At 40.4% G+C, this 18,974-nt stretch overlaps 6 protein-coding genes across 6 annotated transcripts; 3 read left to right on the top strand and 3 right to left on the bottom strand.

Moving 5' to 3' along the window:
• Nucleotides 1-194: 194 nt before the first annotated feature.
• On the top strand, nucleotides 195-992 carry ATC70_000472 (uncharacterized protein; the record flags this gene model as incomplete). Its single annotated transcript, XM_064819888.1, has 2 exons — nucleotides 195-628; nucleotides 710-992. 2 exons carry the CDS (start codon nucleotides 195-197, stop codon nucleotides 990-992), a joined length of 717 nt encoding a protein of 238 aa, XP_064683808.1.
• Nucleotides 993-3,905: 2,913 nt separating this feature from the next.
• On the bottom strand, nucleotides 3,906-5,115 carry ATC70_000471 (uncharacterized protein; the record flags this gene model as incomplete). The annotated part of the gene is made up of 2 exons (XM_064819887.1): nucleotides 3,906-5,014; nucleotides 5,070-5,115. 2 exons carry the CDS (start codon nucleotides 5,113-5,115, stop codon nucleotides 3,906-3,908), a joined length of 1,155 nt encoding a protein of 384 aa, XP_064683807.1.
• Nucleotides 5,116-5,291: 176 nt separating this feature from the next.
• On the top strand, nucleotides 5,292-5,574 carry ATC70_000470 (uncharacterized protein; the record flags this gene model as incomplete). Its single annotated transcript, XM_064819886.1, has 2 exons — nucleotides 5,292-5,353; nucleotides 5,406-5,574. The coding sequence occupies 2 exons, from the start codon at nucleotides 5,292-5,294 to the stop codon at nucleotides 5,572-5,574; spliced, it is 231 nt and encodes a 76-aa protein (XP_064683806.1).
• A 128-nt stretch (nucleotides 5,575-5,702) lies between these two features.
• GAL7 (galactose-1-phosphate uridyl transferase) lies at nucleotides 5,703-7,248 on the top strand (the record flags this gene model as incomplete). Its single annotated transcript, XM_064819885.1, has 4 exons — nucleotides 5,703-5,864; nucleotides 5,921-6,073; nucleotides 6,130-6,257; nucleotides 6,309-7,248. 4 exons carry the CDS (start codon nucleotides 5,703-5,705, stop codon nucleotides 7,246-7,248), a joined length of 1,383 nt encoding a protein of 460 aa, XP_064683805.1.
• Nucleotides 7,249-7,353: 105 nt separating this feature from the next.
• Nucleotides 7,354-9,724, bottom strand: ATC70_000468 (uncharacterized protein; the record flags this gene model as incomplete). Its single annotated transcript, XM_064819884.1, has 7 exons — nucleotides 7,354-7,461; nucleotides 7,516-7,785; nucleotides 7,839-8,041; nucleotides 8,090-8,704; nucleotides 8,758-9,102; nucleotides 9,155-9,285; nucleotides 9,339-9,724. 7 exons carry the CDS (start codon nucleotides 9,722-9,724, stop codon nucleotides 7,354-7,356), a joined length of 2,058 nt encoding a protein of 685 aa, XP_064683804.1.
• A 2,435-nt stretch (nucleotides 9,725-12,159) lies between these two features.
• On the bottom strand, nucleotides 12,160-17,235 carry ATC70_000467 (uncharacterized protein; the record flags this gene model as incomplete). Its single annotated transcript, XM_064819883.1, has 1 exon — nucleotides 12,160-17,235. The coding sequence occupies one exon, from the start codon at nucleotides 17,233-17,235 to the stop codon at nucleotides 12,160-12,162; it is 5,076 nt and encodes a 1,691-aa protein (XP_064683803.1).
• Between the last annotated feature and the right edge of the window lie 1,739 nt (nucleotides 17,236-18,974).

Here is an 18,974-nt window from a genome sequence, read left to right as displayed (position 1 = left end):
ATAAGGTATTAGATGGGTTGATTTGGGTGATAGGATAATAGATCCAATCTATTATCCTGAACATGCCATTATTCGGATCGTAACTGAATCCTGTTTCATGTCAAAGTTTATGATCTGATGTGATCTGTGCTTTAACTAATTGCTCCTACGCATTTGGAGATCCGGTTTAGAAATGACACATCACTGCAATCACAATGCTTCGAAGCGGTGTTTCGATTCGGAAAATTGCTGAAAAACTGTCTTTGGGTAAGTCTACTATTGGGCGAGCCAGAATGGAGCATTGTCCGGGCCTGGAAACCTCGAAAGGTGGTCGTACTAGGGTGTTGTCTGAAGCCGACAAGCGCTACTGTGTTCGAAAGGTAACCAAGGAGCGGGTTTTAAGCGTCGTCAAGGTCACAAAAATCTTGAAGAAAGATTTCCAGATGAAGGTTCATCCGGAAACCGTTCGTAGAGCACTCCGCACTGCGGGCTTAGGGGCTTTCGAGAAGGAAAAGAAACCTTTGCTTAGTGACGCTAATGACAAAAAGAGACTTGCGTGGTGTAAACAGCACAAGGACTGGACTGTTGACGACTGGAAATGTGTTGTTTGGACAGAAGAGACCAAAATTAACCGTTTAAACTCAGATGGGTGACAGTGGGCCTGGATCTGATCTGGTGAACAGCTTCAAAATCACCATGTCAAGCTCACGGTAAAACACGATGGTGGTAGTATCATGCTTTGGAGTGTCATTACGTATGCTGGTGTTGGCTGGATGTGCAAGATAAATAGTAATATGGATAAGACACTCTTCTACAAAGAAATTCTGCAAGACGAATTGGAAGAGACTATCACTTTTTCCATCGAGAAATTGTGCTTCCGCAGTGAACAAGTGATATTCCAGCAAGACAATGATCCAAAACACACCTCAAATTTGGTCAAGGATTACCTTCAGGAACAACCATACCAGGTCATGGAGTGGCCCCCACAATTTCCAGACTTGAATCCCATTTAAAACATGTGGGCTTTGTTGAAAAGGCGTCTTAATGAGTATGAAACCGCAACCAAGGGTATGAATGAACTGTATGAGCGAGTAATCGAGATATGATATGACCAAATGAAGCCGGAGGAGTGCCAAAAGGTTATAGAAAGCATGCCTCGACGTATTGAGGCCGTTATCAAAGCTAAAGAAAAATGGACAAAGTATTAAGATCCTATAAAATAATAAAACTTAATTTTTCCAAACATCTCACAATACTGTCCCAATGTACCTAATGACTTTGGCCAATCACAGCTTGTGCTCCTACAGCTGTATGCTTGTACAAATTAGAGGATATAAAGAAAGCAGTTTTAGCTCTTCTCAGAAAATACTAAACTCATTATTATTGAATAATTTCTCGTCCGGCGGTAAGGTCTGAAAGTTAAAATTGCTAAACATTGGGACAGTTTTGTGGGTCACCACGGTATATCCATTCACACGTACTTTCAGACATTTACAACAATTATGAGGGGTTTCAGTACGCTTATTAGAAAAACATCATCTCATGATGCTTGGACGTTTTCTCGCACTAGCATAGTTTTAACTGAAAAAGATAGCAGATTATATGCTAATGTAGATAAAACATACTTTATTATTCAGAAGTTGGAAAAATTTAGTCCATGAAATAATCGAAATTGGAGATGCTATTTTTAGGCGGACGAATATGCATACACTGAATTGGAAGATTTATTGTAATCGAACAAGAAAAACTACAACTGTCTAGTCTTAAAAGCAAGATTCCCCAACATGTCAAGTATCCATAGATAATTTGAAAATAGCAAGTTAATATTATGGCCCTTTTCATACGCTCCGATTTTTAAAATGCTCAGTCAAAATTCATACATGTGCCGTGTACACATGCAAAGGCTAAACGGAGATTCAATCTCTATTATTCTGAATGATGATCCATGGGATTCCGAAATCTATTGACCTTAAAATTACGCGTTTCTTGATAGTAAACACCCCTTCAAATTTATATAAAACTTGTAGAGAATTCAAAGGAAAATATAATGGTATCCACATCAAGTGTTTGCTGTACATTGTTCAGCTGATATTTGATAAGTTAAATATTGCGACTTTTTCACTGTTCTCTAATGATTAATCAGTATCTGTCATCAAAACATTTTGTTAAGCATTACTAAGCATTGTAGACCAAAAAAATTCCTATCGAATGAGCTATTGCTTGAAGCTCTGGCTTAATTCTATCATAAAATATTGACAATATTGTCCTGACCAAAGAATCGTCACCAGATTTTTCGCTTGCTATCACAGGCAGATTTTGAAGGAAAATTAGTGAAATTGCACGATACCCTTTTTTGGCCGTATCTCGACAAATACTCATTGGATTCAGACAAAACAAAAACAATTCAATAGCTGTACGTTATATCTATTATTATGTAAGGGTTTCAAGTACCAGATGTGTGCTCCCTTTATAAATTTGCTCAAAATCTTATATTTTATGAGCTACAAGCAGGGGATAATCAAAACTTTTTTTATTTATCTATAATAACCATACCATCATATAGAGAATTGGAAAAGAAGCAGAAGCTATTAAGCTTTAAGCTCACGTTCACTTAGTAAACTTCAGCGGTACGGCCATTTGAAAATTGGTTATTTACACTATTTTCCATCATAATTAATCGACATCGCCCTCAATAACCCCACATCAAACATCCCCTAGTCAAATAATGTAACCTCTACAACTTTTACTATACATATAGTCCACATTCATATAGTAATCAAAAAAAATTTCCTAGTAGCTTCTTGTTGTGCCAGAAGGGCTACAACTGTCTATAAAGATTAAGGTATTCTTGATGGGTAGATATGTCTGTGTTGTGCAACAACATGGACAAGCTATGATAAGTGAAGTGCATCTCAGCTATCTAAATACTGAGGTTCACCAGATGTGATAAGCGTTGTACAAGATAAATTGCTACTTTGGCATTCAGAACTTAGTATAAATAGAATAACTCTTGTCTTCATCAATAAATCTTTAGTTTTTGTGTCTGATCTTATTCAAATAAGTCTTTTCTTGTTTTTATAATATCGAACATTTTTTATAAGCTACAAATAATAATCCTTTTATTTTTTGTGCTTAACACTTATCAAAATTAACCATTTTCTAAAATCTCGCTTTTCTCAACAACCATGCTACTTGGCCCAAATCTGGTTTGCATCATCGTATAATTGGCACAATCGGAGTTTCAAACTAACCAAAAACCCGAAAGCGGAGTTAGAATTTACGAATGCATCTTTTGCTATTTTTGGGAACGATTTGGTAACAGAACGCTCGTTCTGATTTTTCAACGTATCAATCTTGCACTTATTGTTGAACATAAAGGCATATGCCGGCTTTGTAACCATGACTGATGCCCTCTCGTCGTCTCTTATTGCAAGATTTTTCTAATAATCAGTGACTCAAATAAGCGTCAATAGTCGCTTAGATGATAATTTTCATTCATGACGAAGTAGCTCTCTTTCTCGAAGTTGTTGAAACAAGACAATACCTAGATATCTAACTTGATATGTATGCCAGGAGACTAAATGTAATCTGTCTTGTAGATTCGTCTCTTGACAAAGTTCGGTACATATGTATTATCGCTTGCAGTTAATGCAACACCAGAGTAAAGTTGTTATAAACCGAGTATTTTCTTTTGTGGAAACACATTGATTTAGAATACTTGGATAATGACAGAAGAGGGCAAGCGTGCAAGCCAACATGGCCAATGTTATCATCAGCAGTAGCTCACCTAAGCGTGCCGTTAGCAATCATCTATCCACTAATACTTGTTTAAAATATTATTGTCAATCTAGTATCTAAATAACGTTTTTGAAGAGTGATTCGACAAAATTTTGAGCCATCCATTATATTGTTAAATGATAATGTTTTTATTCTTCTAATAATGCTTCTGCCAAGTAATGTTCTTGTAATGGTTCGATTACATGTAACAATGCTTCGCCCGAAATAATTTGCTCCAATTCGTACAAAGTCAAGTTGATTCTATGATCTGTAACACGGCCTTGTGGGTAATTGTAAGTTCTAATCTTTTCCGATCGATCGCCTGTACCAATCTGCTTATTTCGAGAATCTCTTCGTTCGTTTTGTGTCTTGAGTCGTTCTTGTTCAAACACCTTGGCTCGAAGCACCTTGAGCGCTTTGAGCTTGTTTTTGTGCTGAGATCTTTCATCTTGCATAGCCACCACTAGACCTGTTGGTATATGTGTCATTCTTACTGCACTATCTGTTGTGTTGACATGTTGACCACCAGCACCGGATGCACGGTACACATCAATCTTGAGATCAGATTCTTTGATTTGAATATCGACTTCAGTAGGTTGTGGCAGAATGGCTACCGTTACTGTAGACGTATGGATTCTACCCTGTGCTTCTGTGGCAGGCACTCGCTGTACTCGATGAACTCCTGATTCATACTTGAGCAGACCAAACACATTTTTACCGCCAATGTTGACTGTGATATCCTTGAATCCTTTGTTTCCAGTTTCATCTGATTTGGACAATACCTCCCACTTCCAACGCTGTAATTGCGCAAACCTTTCATACATGCGAGCCATGTCTGCTGAGAAAATGGATGCTTCATCTCCACCAGCACCAGATCGAATCTCCAAAATTGCACTGGCATCATCTGCTGTATCTTTGGGTGCTAATTCAGTGATTAACTCTTTTTCTACTTGCTGAATGCGGTCCATGATATCAGTGTATTCTTCTCTAGCAAGCTCTATCATGTCATCATTGTCTTCACTTGTGGCAAGTAGTTGCTGCAGTTCGCTGAGATCAGTGCGGTTTTTCATCCATTCTTCAAACAATGCTTTAGGAGATGTCAATTGAGCCAATTCTTTTGATGCATTGGTGAGATCAGAAGGACTGAGGCTGTTGCTGTTCAGTTGTGATAGTAAGCTGTCATGACGCTGTGATAGTGCCTCTAGTTTCTTCTCCAATGGAGGTGTGATTTTGCTGGATTGCAGTGTTGCAGGTGAAACTACATGGCAGCAAATTAAGTATGCTTGATTTTTCGGGCTGTTTCCTAGATATACCTTTTGTTGAATACCTCGATATTTGACCAATGACTCTTTTAAACATGATACATGAACAAGGGGGTTGATAAAAGACATCAAACTGAATGTGGGGGACCATTAGTTTGTTTCCTCAAGTCACATTTAGAAGGCTTCTTTACAAGAGCCGCAGAATCATTGCGTACTCGTTGGTGATTCATTTTCTCGCTAGAGAGTTTCTTTCGCCTATATATACATTACATTATGCAAGCTAGCGCGGTATTCATCAGTGCCACTTTTGAGGAGATTCTAGACGATTTATCGAGGTTTGATCATAACTACATGTGCGACGAACGGCACCAAGCTAATCTATTGCAGTCGTTTCATTATCAACGTCCCCGAGGCAGAGCTTTCATCTGTCGAGCGTATTTGTTTTCAAGTAGAACAAGCGCATTGGTTTTACGAAGATTTCATCAGAGAGCTTCGACCAGAATTGCCTTCGTTTCAGCTCAAGACATTTTCTGCGAGAAATATCCTTTTTAAATGATGGTTTATGCTGTTTTTTTTAACACTATAGTACTAACATATATTATCCTTAACTTCTGTGCACTTTTCAAGCATTGCCCTCTTTTGCACCAGTGGGCTCATGAACATGAACGCGCTTATGCTGATTTTATGCAATATCGTTTCCGCATCCCTGTGTGTGGTGCCATTATCCTCAATACCAATCTTGACAAATGTGTCTTGGTGAAAGGCTGGAGCTCCAAGTCAGGCTGGGGATTCCCCAAAGGCAAAATCAACCAAGATGAAGAATACGACTGCTGTGCGATAAGAGAGGTAAAGAGTTTGATGGATCATGCCAGCCAGCGCATGTGCTGATTTTCTTGTAATAGGTTTTAGAGGAAACAGGGTACGATATTGGACCTTTGTTAAAGAAGCCAGATTATATCGAATTAACTATGCGCGAACAACGTATTCGACTGTACATTATTCAAGGCGTTCCTGAGGACACGCAGTTCATACCAAGAACTAGAAAAGAAATTAGTGTAAGTTGTGTTTAATAAACGTTTGTGCGCTTGATTGTTGACATTAGTATGTGCAGCAAATTTCATGGATCAAGTTGGACGATTTGCCCACCTACAAGACTACAGAGCCAAAACCTGGAAATGGTAGCCTAAATTATGTCAAATTAGGACCTTATCGATTCTATATGGTTGTCCCATTTATGAAGTATGGCAAATGACACGATGCACCGTGCGCAACAACTAATGTTTTCTGTAGTAAACTGAGGCAGTTTGTGAATCAACGCAAAAAGTCATCGAAGAGGGATAATCACAAGATAAAGGGGTCTGCCTCGCCTCATCCTCGAGCATCAGCTCAATCCCAAGCAACACCCCAAAACGCAACGCAACAGCCTTCGTTAATGATACCTTCATCTTCCAACAATAAGCCGGCCGAATCATCCAATGCGCTCAAGTCTCTATTAGGCGTGAATCATGGTGACAGCAACAATGAATTTGCAGCTTCTCCTGCCGTATCGCAACCACAACCAGAGAACCAGCCTCCTCAGCCTAATAACAACAACTTGCTGGATCAATTATTTGCTGCAAATGCTCAACATCAACAACAGCAGCAGAAACAAGCATCCAGTTCACAACAGCAAAGTCCTAATCTCTTGCCAAAGTTGCAATTAGCTAGTCAGCAGGCACAAGAAACATCTAATCCACAATCTGGAGACGTTCATCATGCTTCTTTTGTTGAGGAACTACTCAAGCAGCAACAGTACAATCAGCAACATCAGCAACGACAACAACAACAACAACAAGCATCCATCTCACAACAGCAAAGTCCTAATCTCTTGCAAAAGTTGCAATTGGCTAGTCAGCAAGCTAGTCAACAGACACAACAAGCACCTAATCCGCAATCTGGAGACGTTCATCGTGCTTCTTTTGTTGAGGAGTTGCTCAAGCAGCAACAGCATAATGAGCAACATCAGCAACGACAACAACGACAACAACAACAACAACAACAACAGCAGCAGCAGCAATCGCCTCCTCTTATGAATGACAATATGCGTAGAAACTCTTTACTAAGTGTATTGCAAGGCAGATCCAATGATTCCTCACCTGCTCCTATGAACCCTTCGATGAACCCATTAGAAGCTTTTCTTCATGCTCAGAATCAACCTCAACAACAACAACAATCATACTATGCTGAGTAACAAGGTAGTTCTCGACAGTGTGCCTGTCTAGTGCTGGTAGTGTGATACGTTTATCAAACAAGAATAAAGTGCATAGACGTTACATTGAATATTATAAGTATATTGTTAGTTGATACCATATAGATCAATCTTCTTTGCGTGCTCTTCAATGGGCGAGATCATTTTTTGAGTAACATTGTCTCCATTTCCAGACACAATCTGTAGGAGGTCCAGCTAAAACGTAACTGGTGAGCAGCACAATCTTATCTTTGCAAATGGCATACTTACAGTCATTTCCCAGTTCCCAAGAATATCGACATGATCACTTGCTTTATAGCCACCACGTACATCCAACTTGCTGACGCTCACCTCATTCATGTACTCGCGAAGAACCACTGGACTGTGTCCAGGGTTGTAGAGGTCGGCATGCTTTGTCCAAGCACCAGATGGAGAACACATATAGCCCAAGGATAGTAAAGGAACAGTACCGTCGCCATCAGAAAATCGGATACCAGTTTCAATACGTTGAATAGGGTCATTGACATTAGCATCGATATACTGTCGGTATAAAATTAGTGCCAACACATGTACACGCAGATCTGACTACTCACAAGATGAGGGCCTCTCATTGATTTAACTTCCAGATCGTCTTCAAGAGATGATGCGGTATGTTCGTGGTTAACTTCATGCGTGCAACCTGTGCTATTGTGATCTGTGCACTCCTCCTCCAACTGCCCATCAGCTACTGCGTAATAGTAACTACGCTCAGTAGGCACGCCAACACCGTACATACAGTATATTTTCATATCAGGCGCTACCAGTTCGTTAGCAATCATATCCATGTAGGGGAAAGAACACTCACCATAAGGCAAACGAGATTCTAATGGGTTTGACCACTTTGTGGGGTCATTTTCATTCTTATCCAGTTGCTTTGGATCTGTTGTGACACCAAATGAGTAGTTTGAATGCAATTGTTTGCCGAAATTAGCGTCGGCACCCTTCAACAGCAGCTCAAAAGAGCCATCCACGGTGTAATTGCGAATCAGGGGGTCTTCAGAAGAGCTGGGCGTCTCTGTCGAGTTTTCATTGATGCCCTCAGGATGAGGCACAAACGAAATCATGTTGCCAAACGACTCATACTTTTCATCTTCTTGATCATCAGGGGCACTTTTGCCATTTCCCCATACGACTTGGCCGCCCTTTGGTAGTAGACTCGAGCCACCCATCCATGATCGCAGTAAGCGAGTGCGCTCACGGCGAGAAAAGAACTTTTCAAGGACAAAGGCGCCAAAACTTCCCAGAGCCATCGTATCCCTTGTTTCACCAGAGATCAACGAGGTTACCGCTTTAGGAACACCCAAAAGGGGTCCTGCAATGTTGACAAACGATTCAATGTGATCATTCGCCCAATGAGGGCCACCATTGCCGCCTTCTGGGTGCTCGGCCCACTTGAGAAAGTAAGGGAACATGGAGCCGCCTGGTCAAATGAGTTAACAGAGTTTGGTAACTGGTGCAAATACTATATCTTACCCATAGAGTGTGTTACAATAACAGATTTAAGCCCACCCGAGGATAGCTTGCTAAATTCTATCTTGGCTTTTAACTGAGAAAAGTAGTGGTCGCGAATCTCAAGGTTGCCAAATCCTAGACGCCAATCGTAGGACGCAAAATGCATAGAGTTGGTATCATAGCCAATGGTGGCTAAATTCTCAATCACTTTAGCCCACACCCAGTATCCAGTAATAAAGTAATCTGCTGCCTCTACGCCCTGCACAGCTCTAATTTTGCAGCCTGGAGGGTCTAAACCCGTGTGAGGATCCAGCATGAGGTTCTTCATCCAATCCTCTTTGTCTAGTAATACAGATCTCACCATGTCTATTGGAGTCTTAGTGAGGGGCCAAACACTCTTCATTTATCAATCGCTTACTCATGGATCCCCACATTCTCTTGCGGAAGTATTTTCGAGACGCTACCTCTGTAGACCAACTCTCGAGACCAGAAGATACGACACCGGGTATCATGACAACAGGAAAATGGGGCTTCAAACCTAGTTGATCTCTATAGTATCTGGTTAGTTTTTCGTAGCAATTCATTGATGATGTACTCGTTACTTGTATTCAGCTGCTGGCATGAACGAAATCTCTGTAGCAGGCGTGGGTTTCAGCAGGTTTGTAAAGTTGCCCAAAAATTCATCCACCATGTAAGACTGGGGCAACATGTTGGCCAAGTCAATGTCTGCCAATTGCAACATAACATAGTCTTGGAAATGGTTGAGATGCGTTTGAGCGACAGGTGTGGTCGAAGCAGCGTACATGGCGAGCAGACCCACCGAGACACCTACAATAAAGTTGAATCGTTTACGTCTGTAAAATACTTTTGGTTCGATAAAGAGAAGGCCCGAATCAGCCATGATGTCTTCGGGAAGCTCCTTTCCAGCAGCACCGTTGATGGTGCCATTATTAGCTTTCTTGTTTTTTCTTCTTTTGACAGCGGCCATGAATGCCACAAGAATCAAGATGTATTTGTAACTCAAGAAGAAGGAAAAGAAAACTACGATGATAGGTGTCTCAAATAGCATCCGTTTATTGCTTCCTGCCTGTGCGATGGTGTGCGCTTGATGAAATAGTAAAAAAAAAAAAAAAAAAAAAAAAAAAAAGAACTGTATATGGAAATATAGCAAAACATCTCTCATCAAAAACTCTAACTTTATATCATTGCTACGGGAAATTTTAGTTGCAAAATCAACAAAAAAAAACAGGTTCACAAACATTGGAAGATTATTACGTAGCTGGCTGTAGCAATGAGACTAGGTACTCATCGAGTATTTTTAAAAAAAAAATATAATACCCATCACACTTGCTCAAGCGTTGTGTATGATGTGCATTTAGCTCTTTTACAAAATCAAGCATCGTTTGCTTCAAAGCTATAGCTCTTGTATATACATCACTACTGAATTCCACAAGGTTCTGTAGGCACTGACTTTTGCTGCAAGGCCAAATCTTGGGCCCTGAGTCAGCTTCATGAGTGAACGATGTATCATATTTTCTGTAAAACACTCATTATCTTGAGAGACGCACATCTGTGGGAGGATATAACACAAATATATATAATACATATCTCGAAATGGCCTTTGACATAAACTCAACGATACTATACTTACTGCATATCTTATTTAGTTTTTAATTGGATTCACTAAAGTTTAAATATGACAAGCCTTACTTGTGGCGAGAAAATCTATACTGGGTATTCAAGTCGCATGATGAAATGATGCTTGCTACCAGAATCGTCAAGATAGATAAAAGATCAGATGCAAAGAACTACAAACTTATTCAACTGTTCATCAGTCTTCTCAAAACAAAATGTCCAAATGCTGCAAGGCATCTTCAAGCGCTTGATTTCAAAGATACTAGAGCTTGCAATATTCGTCCCTGAAAATTAATTGCAGTTCAAAAGAGGCTTCCTGACAAAGCTTGGTGTGTTTTTCTTGAGGGTGTTGTATGAAACAAGCCTGATTAGCAGAACTATCAAGAATATGCCCTATAGTAAGTTGAGGGCGATGATTTCAAAACAGTAGAGTCTTTAATAGACTAGCCGATCTATCTCGCTGCGCTCAATGACGGTATCGCCCTGTGGGCTCTCACCGAAGACATTTCAAAACAGTGATGTCAAGTAGATCTTAAACAATCAATTGACAGTAAAAGAAAGAATATATTAGAGCTAGGAAGGGGAGGTGTCCATTTATTGATGCTGCTTTTGGGATGGCGACCTAAAGCTGGCCATAAGTGAATACAGGACTTGTGTAAGATTTACTGCGACGTTTTTGAGATATTGCCATTGCATAAGACGCCTTTATGGGGAAAAACTCCCAAGAAGAAGATATGTTTGGCTTAAGCAAATGTTCTTTTAACACCATAATTTCTATTTGATCAGCATCGCAATCACCATTGTCATCATCATTGTCCTTATCAGAAAGGCATTTGGGCCAGCCAGCAGCAATGCCGCCGCCAAAATCGATTCAGGCTCAGCTTATTTTTTCTGTTCGAGATTGGCCAGATATTGTCTTTTTTCGACTTTTTTAATCTATTCTATGATGCTCGACTATGTGAATTGTAATGATCGCCCTAAGCTTCCTAATGCATTCTTGGATTACTTTTCAAGGCGCTTCCAATGGTACTAATTGTAATAGGTGTTTTGAATGAAATTGTTGAGAAATTTGGTAAAATATGAAATAAGGTTTTTAGCGAAAATAGCCAGATTTTGCATATGAAAACCTCATAAAAGTGGTTTCAGAGTGTTGTATTCAAAGATACAGTATTAACAAATTAAGATAGATTTCAAAAAAGGAAGACTATAAAAAGTAACCAGATACGAAAAACTTCTAGATTTATTAACTGATTCAAACACATCCTATTTATAAGAGATCATTACTGATGAATCATCAATCTATCTTGTTGTTTCAACTGAGTCAATACATCGTATCATGTTTATCTAATATCAGTCAATTGAAGGATCTGATTCGTTCAATCAGCCATGATGATACGATCTGTAGCCATCATTATCCTTCACTATCAGAGACCATCATAATCGATTATATGATTCACTTCTGTGTCGAACCTAATGTCCTAATGTAGACAGTGAGAAACAATGTAAATCATGATCCGACTCTTGCTGAGTTACTGAATGTCCGCAACCGCTACAGACTCAACAGCCCCCAACCAGGATCAGGATATACCATTGTTACATACCATAATCTCTAATTACAGCACATCATAAATAACGATATTAGATAACATACAAATACAATATATATACAATATTCCACCAAAATGATATGGGCAGCATCCGTCATTAAAAAACCTTTAAAAACCTCTGAAAGGACAAAAATATACAATAAGGTAAAAAGACTAGATCAGACATCATACCATTCAGCCATTAAGACCGATTCTTAGCTGGTCTACCACGTTTCTTCTGAGGACGAGTAGCAGCCTTATTCTGATTTACTGTTGCAGGAGCAATCTTGCGCTTGCCAACAGCCTTTGCACCATTCCTTCTACCCCAATATAATTCAATACATTCAGTAGAGTTGAAATGTTCAATAGGTTCCCAAGTAGGTTCATCAAATCCTTTCCACTGCACCAAGTATTTATACTTGCCCGGTGAGCCTCTATGGTTGATAACCGCTTGAATCTCTTGATGTTCGCGAATAAAGTCCTCTTTAGAAGTTAGCGTAGCATTAGCCGCAGCATTATACACTAATTTATGCGTAGGTACATCATAACTCAGGAGATTACCTGTACGATCCATCAGAACGTACGAGCCTTTGCTAGTAATTCCGTTGATCAAATAGGGACCCTCATATCGAACATCCAACTCGTTGCTCTTATTCTCATTCACTACCATCACCTTACTCCCAACGGGATAAGGCTTCTCGATGATCTTGTGCTTCTTAGCAAAATTGGCATGATCCTTCTTCTGAGTCTCTAAAATACGTTTCGAGATAGCTGGAATAAGAACATTTTGAACGAAGCTATACTTCTCATCAATCTTCTTCTGATCCACTACATCGTAACTACGAGTCAAGTCTACCTTTGAATAATCCGTCAAACCATTAGGTTGGCGATTAAACAAAATCGTATAAGGACGAGACTTGTGCAATCTAGCATACTTGACATTCAGACAATAATTAACCCAAGGAATATAGTGTTCCCACTGATCACGTTTTCCTTTAAGCAACTTAACTGTTGTCGACTTTGCAAGTTTAATCCAACTCTCCGCAACACTGTTACCCAACGGGTTCCATGCTAACGAGAGACGTCTGTCAATACCACTGATCTCGACCATAGCTTCTACAACCTCATTGATGAATTCCTTTCCTCTATCAGATGTCAAGATCTTTGGCCAACCGAAAAGAGAAAAAACCTGAAGTAATTCACGAGCGATAGTAGTAGCATGCTTATCTGGAATGCAGCGAATGACCGTAAATCGACTATAAATATCCGTCATTACGAATATGAAGTTGCTACCGAATGAACTTGTGACACCCATATCACCAAGATCCATACACCAATGATCCAAAGGTTGATCAGCTTTGGCACTTCGGAAAGGATGATAACCTTCTCGAGCAATGTTGAACTTGTTACATTCAATACAATCCCCCAAGATACGTTCAATATCCTTACGAATGTTAGTCCAATGGAATCCTTCATGATGAATAGCAGTTTCAACATGGTTGATTCCGAAATGACCGACCAAATGTTGAGAAATAATCATATTATCTCGTTCAGTAGCAGGTGGGGTAACATAATCGCGAAACTTCATAGTACGTAAAATTAACTCTTGTTGTTGCTTTGACGAGGCAGCTGATGAGGTGCTAGCTTTCATCGAAGAATGCTTCACATCAACCAGGCCATCATCACCAATACTAGTATCCTTTCGTAAAACACGAGTAATTCGAACAGGAATACGTTTCATTTGAACAGTTGGTGTGGTAGATTTCAACTTAGAACCCATCTTTCTCTTCTGCTTCAACCTTTCACCTCCATCAGCATAGTACCTGCCCCCCAGAAGATGGCGTGCGGAAGCATCGTCATCTTCATACAGCCGAGATAAAGCATCAGGAATGACATTCAAAACACCAGGTAAGTGAACAATGTCAAAAGTGTAAGAAAAGATGTTCTCCCACCACCCAAGCATCAACGCATTAGGAATCTCTTGCGTATTCAAATAGATCAAACTCTTGTGATCCGTGTGCAGGGTAAACCGACTCATATACAGAAACCGATGAAACTTTTCTAATGAATAACAAATTCCCAAAAGCTCACGTTTCGTAGTACTGTAATTGCGTTTAGAAGGAGAGAGTTTACGCGATACCAAACCAATATACCGAATTTCATTCTGAATCACTTGGTACAACAAACCACCAATTGCAGTGAGACTAGCATCAGTAGCTAAATGAAATCGACATGAGAAATCAGGGGTGGACATAACCAACGCATTGGTAAGTGCATCCTTCAAATTTGCAATAGTTCTGTCATGTCTTGCCGTCCAGACCTTCGACAAATCTTTACACTGCTTCAACGAGTCGAGATCACCCGTTAAGCGAGAATACATCGGAATAGAAGATCGGAAATAGGACATCAGACCCAGAAACGAAGCAAGCTGTCTACCAGTCTTAATAGGAGGCCACTGCATGATATTGGTAAGTTTTCTTCCATCAGGGACTAACTTGCCATCAATTACACTCCATCCTAAAAGGTAAATGCTTCTCTGAGCAAAGACCACCTTCTCTGGATTCAAAACCAGATTAGCCTTTGTCAAACGACGAATCACTTCAGCAACAAGTTTAAAGTGATTTTCCAAGCTACCCGAGGTACTACAGATTATATCATCAACGTAGCAGAACACTGACTGGTCATCCTTGGTAGAATTGGGAGTAGCAGCATTGGACGTATTCAGATCTGACAACAGATTCTGCAATGTACGAACAACTACTGAACCAACATGACGAATACCGTACGCAGCCTTCCGAAAGGTGTACTGAGTATTGCTAAACGGCGAAGTAAACGAAACCTTATGAGCTTGCGAGGGATCCAATCCAAAACTGGTAAAACAAGCATGGATATCCAGACAAGTATGAATCGTTTTATTCCCAATATTCTGATGAATAGATGAAATCAACGGCAACTGTTGTTTGTCATCAACCTCCAAAATCGAATTCAACTTACGGACATCTAACACCACACGAGGCTTAGACATGTCATAATTGCCATTCGAATCTTTCTTCTTCACCACCAACAACGGATGATTGAAGCGGGTATGACTCGCCGATCGTTCGATAACGCCTTCATCAAGCCACACTTGGATCTGTTTATTAACAGCATCCCTATAGGCCTCCGCAAGTGGATATTGAGCACGATAGGCAACACAGCCAGGCTTAGTATCCAGCTTGATAACAGAATCAGGCAAATTACACTGAGTATTTCTCATGTCAATTTGCGAATTCTCCAATAACAGTTCATTCAATAGCCTAACGTAAGGAGCACGTTCCTTATCACTACCAAATGGATGGTGATTAGGTTCAATCGAGTCGTCAACAGGATCTGGCTTTCTGGGCCCAGTCTGAAAATCATGCTGACTCACTAAACCACTAATACCAATACCAATCTTAGAGAGAACATCCATTCCCAATAACACATGTACATTTTCTTCCGAATAAAATGTAAAAACTTCAAATGAATGTGAACTAACAACTTTATTATAAGTAACATTCAAGACCACAGAACCAACACGAGGAACGGTAGTCGCTTCATGTGCCAACTGTACAATACTGTCAGCAGCAGCAGCTTCAAAACCAGAATGAGTACGACCTCCTAGATGATCGAAAAACTCGTCAGTAATGCAACTAAAAGTCGCACCAGTGTCTACGATGCCGAAACAAATGACATTTTGTACCACAATTGGAACACAAATGGCATTGGAACGCAATGTAGGAGGTGCACTAAATACAGCATCAAACTTACATTCTTGAGCAGACAAATTCTGCACCAAGTCAACATCAGACACAGAAACACTGTCCATACCATCAACAATCGAAGCCTGAGCTCGACCACACAGGTCCTCAGCATCGGTGATAGTATGACCATCTGATTCCGACATTTCCACATCAGAGTCAACCTCAGTGTTCTCAGTCTCCTGAACAGAAGACAAACCAGGACTAACTTCATCCCGCACGGGAACAGAAGCAGCAACGACAGAAGCAGCAACCGAAGACGCAGCGGAACAGGCATTGATCTCCCTGCTCTTTTCCCGAAGTACGGCAGCACCAGCCTCAGACGCCAAAGCCTTGTTCACCATGGATTGTACTGTTGGACGCTTCGTCATCATGCGAACAGTCTTCGTAGGACCAGAAGAACCACCGTTGGCACACGAATGGCCCTTTCCGTAGTGTCCATTGCATTCCTTGCACGATTGCTCCGCACGATGTTGAGCCATGGTCTTGCCAAACTTCGAAACCCAAGGATCCCTGACACCAGAATTAGAACGACGCGAAGAAGCCCCACGAGCACCAGAAGAACTCGGTTCCTCGTACCATCTTGACTTCTTAGCCTCATTGGATACTGGAAGGTGTGAAGCATCCGCTTCTCTCTTGCGAGAGCCCAAGCGATCAACACCCTTACCGACCTTCTTCTCAATAGTCGCATCCAGACGGCGGGCCACAGAAGACATATAGTCGATATCATAGAACGAAGTTTCGGAAGCTTGGCTCATTGCTACAGTAAGCAAGCGAGAAACAGAATTCGGGAACGCATCGAAGAACACCAGAGCAGCCACATGCTTGTCAGACACCTCGGATCTTGCTCTCAAACCCTTAAACCGTTCCAGGAAGGAGTCAACAGACTCACTGTCTTGCTTCGTGCAAGCCAAGAATTCACGGATCCGAGCAAACCAACTTTGCTCCCTAGGAACACCGTAACGAGAGATGATCGCCTTCTTCACAGCGGACCAAGAGATCTGCGCATCCCCTTGTCCTTCGACAAATTCATTCAGCCAGTTACGCAGGTCAATACCTAAGCAACGGGGCAACAAGCGGGACCAGTCGGTGTCAAGGCTCATTTCATGAGAGATGAGTACATCCTCAAACCGACGAATACATGCTTCAACATTCGGAAAACTTTCCCTGTTACTATCCCTAATCAGGCCGGTCCATTGGAACAAGGGAAGACCGTCAGGTACAAAAGAGTTGACAGCCTTGGCAGCAGAGCGCAACGAAGAAAAACCAGGAGGCAATCCAGATCCATCTGATGTCAAGACAACCAGATCCAACAGAGATTGCAAGTCAGCAGCCCTTTTGCCCAGCAAAAGACGTAGGGGTTCCACCTCCTTTTCTGGCTGACCGCCAGCCTTCGAAATTTCGACAGCCAGACCACGAACTTCTTCACGCAAATCCGCAATTGCGTTTTCCAAGGAGCCAGCAGGATTAACAGCAACAGTAGTATGTTCTTGAGACATTTGAGATAAAATGGAGTAAACGGTTGTAGTATAAAATCAATAGTGATCCGGATTACACGGTTAAAAAAAATGTTGTATTCAAAGATACAGTATTAACAAATTAAGATAGATTTCAAAAAAGGAAGACTATAAAAAGTAACCAGATACGAAAAACTTCTAGATTTATTAACTGATTCAAACACATCCTATTTATAAGAGATCATTACTGATGAATCATCAATCTATCTTGTTGTTTCAACTGAGTCAATACATCGTATCATGTTTATCTAATATCAGTCAATTGAAGGATCTGATTCGTTCAATCAGCCATGATGATACGATCTGTAGCCATCATTATCCTTCACTATCAGAGACCATCATAATCGATTATATGATTCACTTCTGTGTCGAACCTAATGTCCTAATGTAGACAGTGAGAAACAATGTAAATCATGATCCGACTCTTGCTGAGTTACTGAATGTCCGCAACCGCTACAGACTCAACACAGAGGTTGCTTTGGATTGAGAGAAACGTTTTGATTTGATATATACCATAGCAAAAGTCTTCATTTTCAAGGTGAAAAATGCGATCGTTTGATTTTCGATGAAAATCATGAGGGATGCCTCATGCTTTTTGGTCGATTTTTGGCCATATTTTTTTTTGGCCCAAAAAGTTGAGCAAAGGTGTCAGGAAGTTACTACTACTCAATCACAATTGTTTGGCGTTATTCCGGCAGCTCAGGAAGGCCTATATGTCAAGATATAAAGGTTTGAAAATCGTCCAATTTGGTTGTATTTTTGCTTTATAGCTTTTGTTTACACGGCATGAAACACATCTTTGGTAGCTGAAATCTTCTGGAAGGGCAGTTTGGCAGCCTATGCAATTCTTAATTCGAATAGGATGCATAGTGATTTTGGTAAAACTGATCTATGCAAATGTTGATGCGATATGTTGCTGGTAAGCTTATTAACAATGGAAATGAAAATATAAATTTGCTGCTTGAATACTACGGTTTTGCACCTTCGCCTTGCTATGGTAAAACCCCCTTATAGGTCAATGTTACCAAATGCTGAATTAGATGCAATCTCGCTACGCTCAACGACGGTGTCACCCTGCGGGCTGTCGCCGTAGACATTTCAAATCATCAATGTCGCCTAATGCTGTATTAGATGCTTAGTTGTCATAGGCTTTGCACCTTTGCTTCGATACGGTAAATCCTCCCTATAAACTAATGCTATCAAGTGTTGAATTAGATGCATTATTATGTTCTTGGAGATAATGAGGTCGCATTCTTCTTAGCTCTGAAATGAAAGCGGCAGGTGCTCTCGGTGATCTCAATGCAGTTCTTTTTCATTTCTTTTGATATATTTATCAAATTTCTCAATTTACTCGACATAAATCACATTTTCGAAAATTGAAATCTTCAGGAAGAGTAACTCTACAGGCCACACAGTTTCTAGCTTGAATAGGAGGCATGGCAATTTTGATTTGATTTTAACAGAAGGTATTTCATAAACTTTATGCAAATTGTGATGCTTGATGTTCTTGTATATAGACATAAATAAATTAGGTTTAGACATGGAACATCCAGCCCTATTTAATCAGCAAAGATGCATTTTATTATGCATACGTTAAAGTGCTTCTGATGATATCAGACTCTACTCTCTAAACTTCATTGCATGATCCAGCCAATGATCTCTCTTGCACTCCAATTTAATTTCAACGACCTAAATAAAGTAACCTCTTTCATTCTTTCCTC

Source organism: Mucor velutinosus, assembly GCF_035048745.1.
Source record: "Mucor velutinosus strain NIH1002 chromosome Unknown tig00000041, whole genome shotgun sequence".
Classification (NCBI taxonomy): domain Eukaryota; kingdom Fungi; phylum Mucoromycota; class Mucoromycetes; order Mucorales; family Mucoraceae; genus Mucor; species Mucor velutinosus.
Note: the sequence above shows the minus strand (reverse complement) of the source record. Positions and strands in the feature narration are given on the sequence as shown.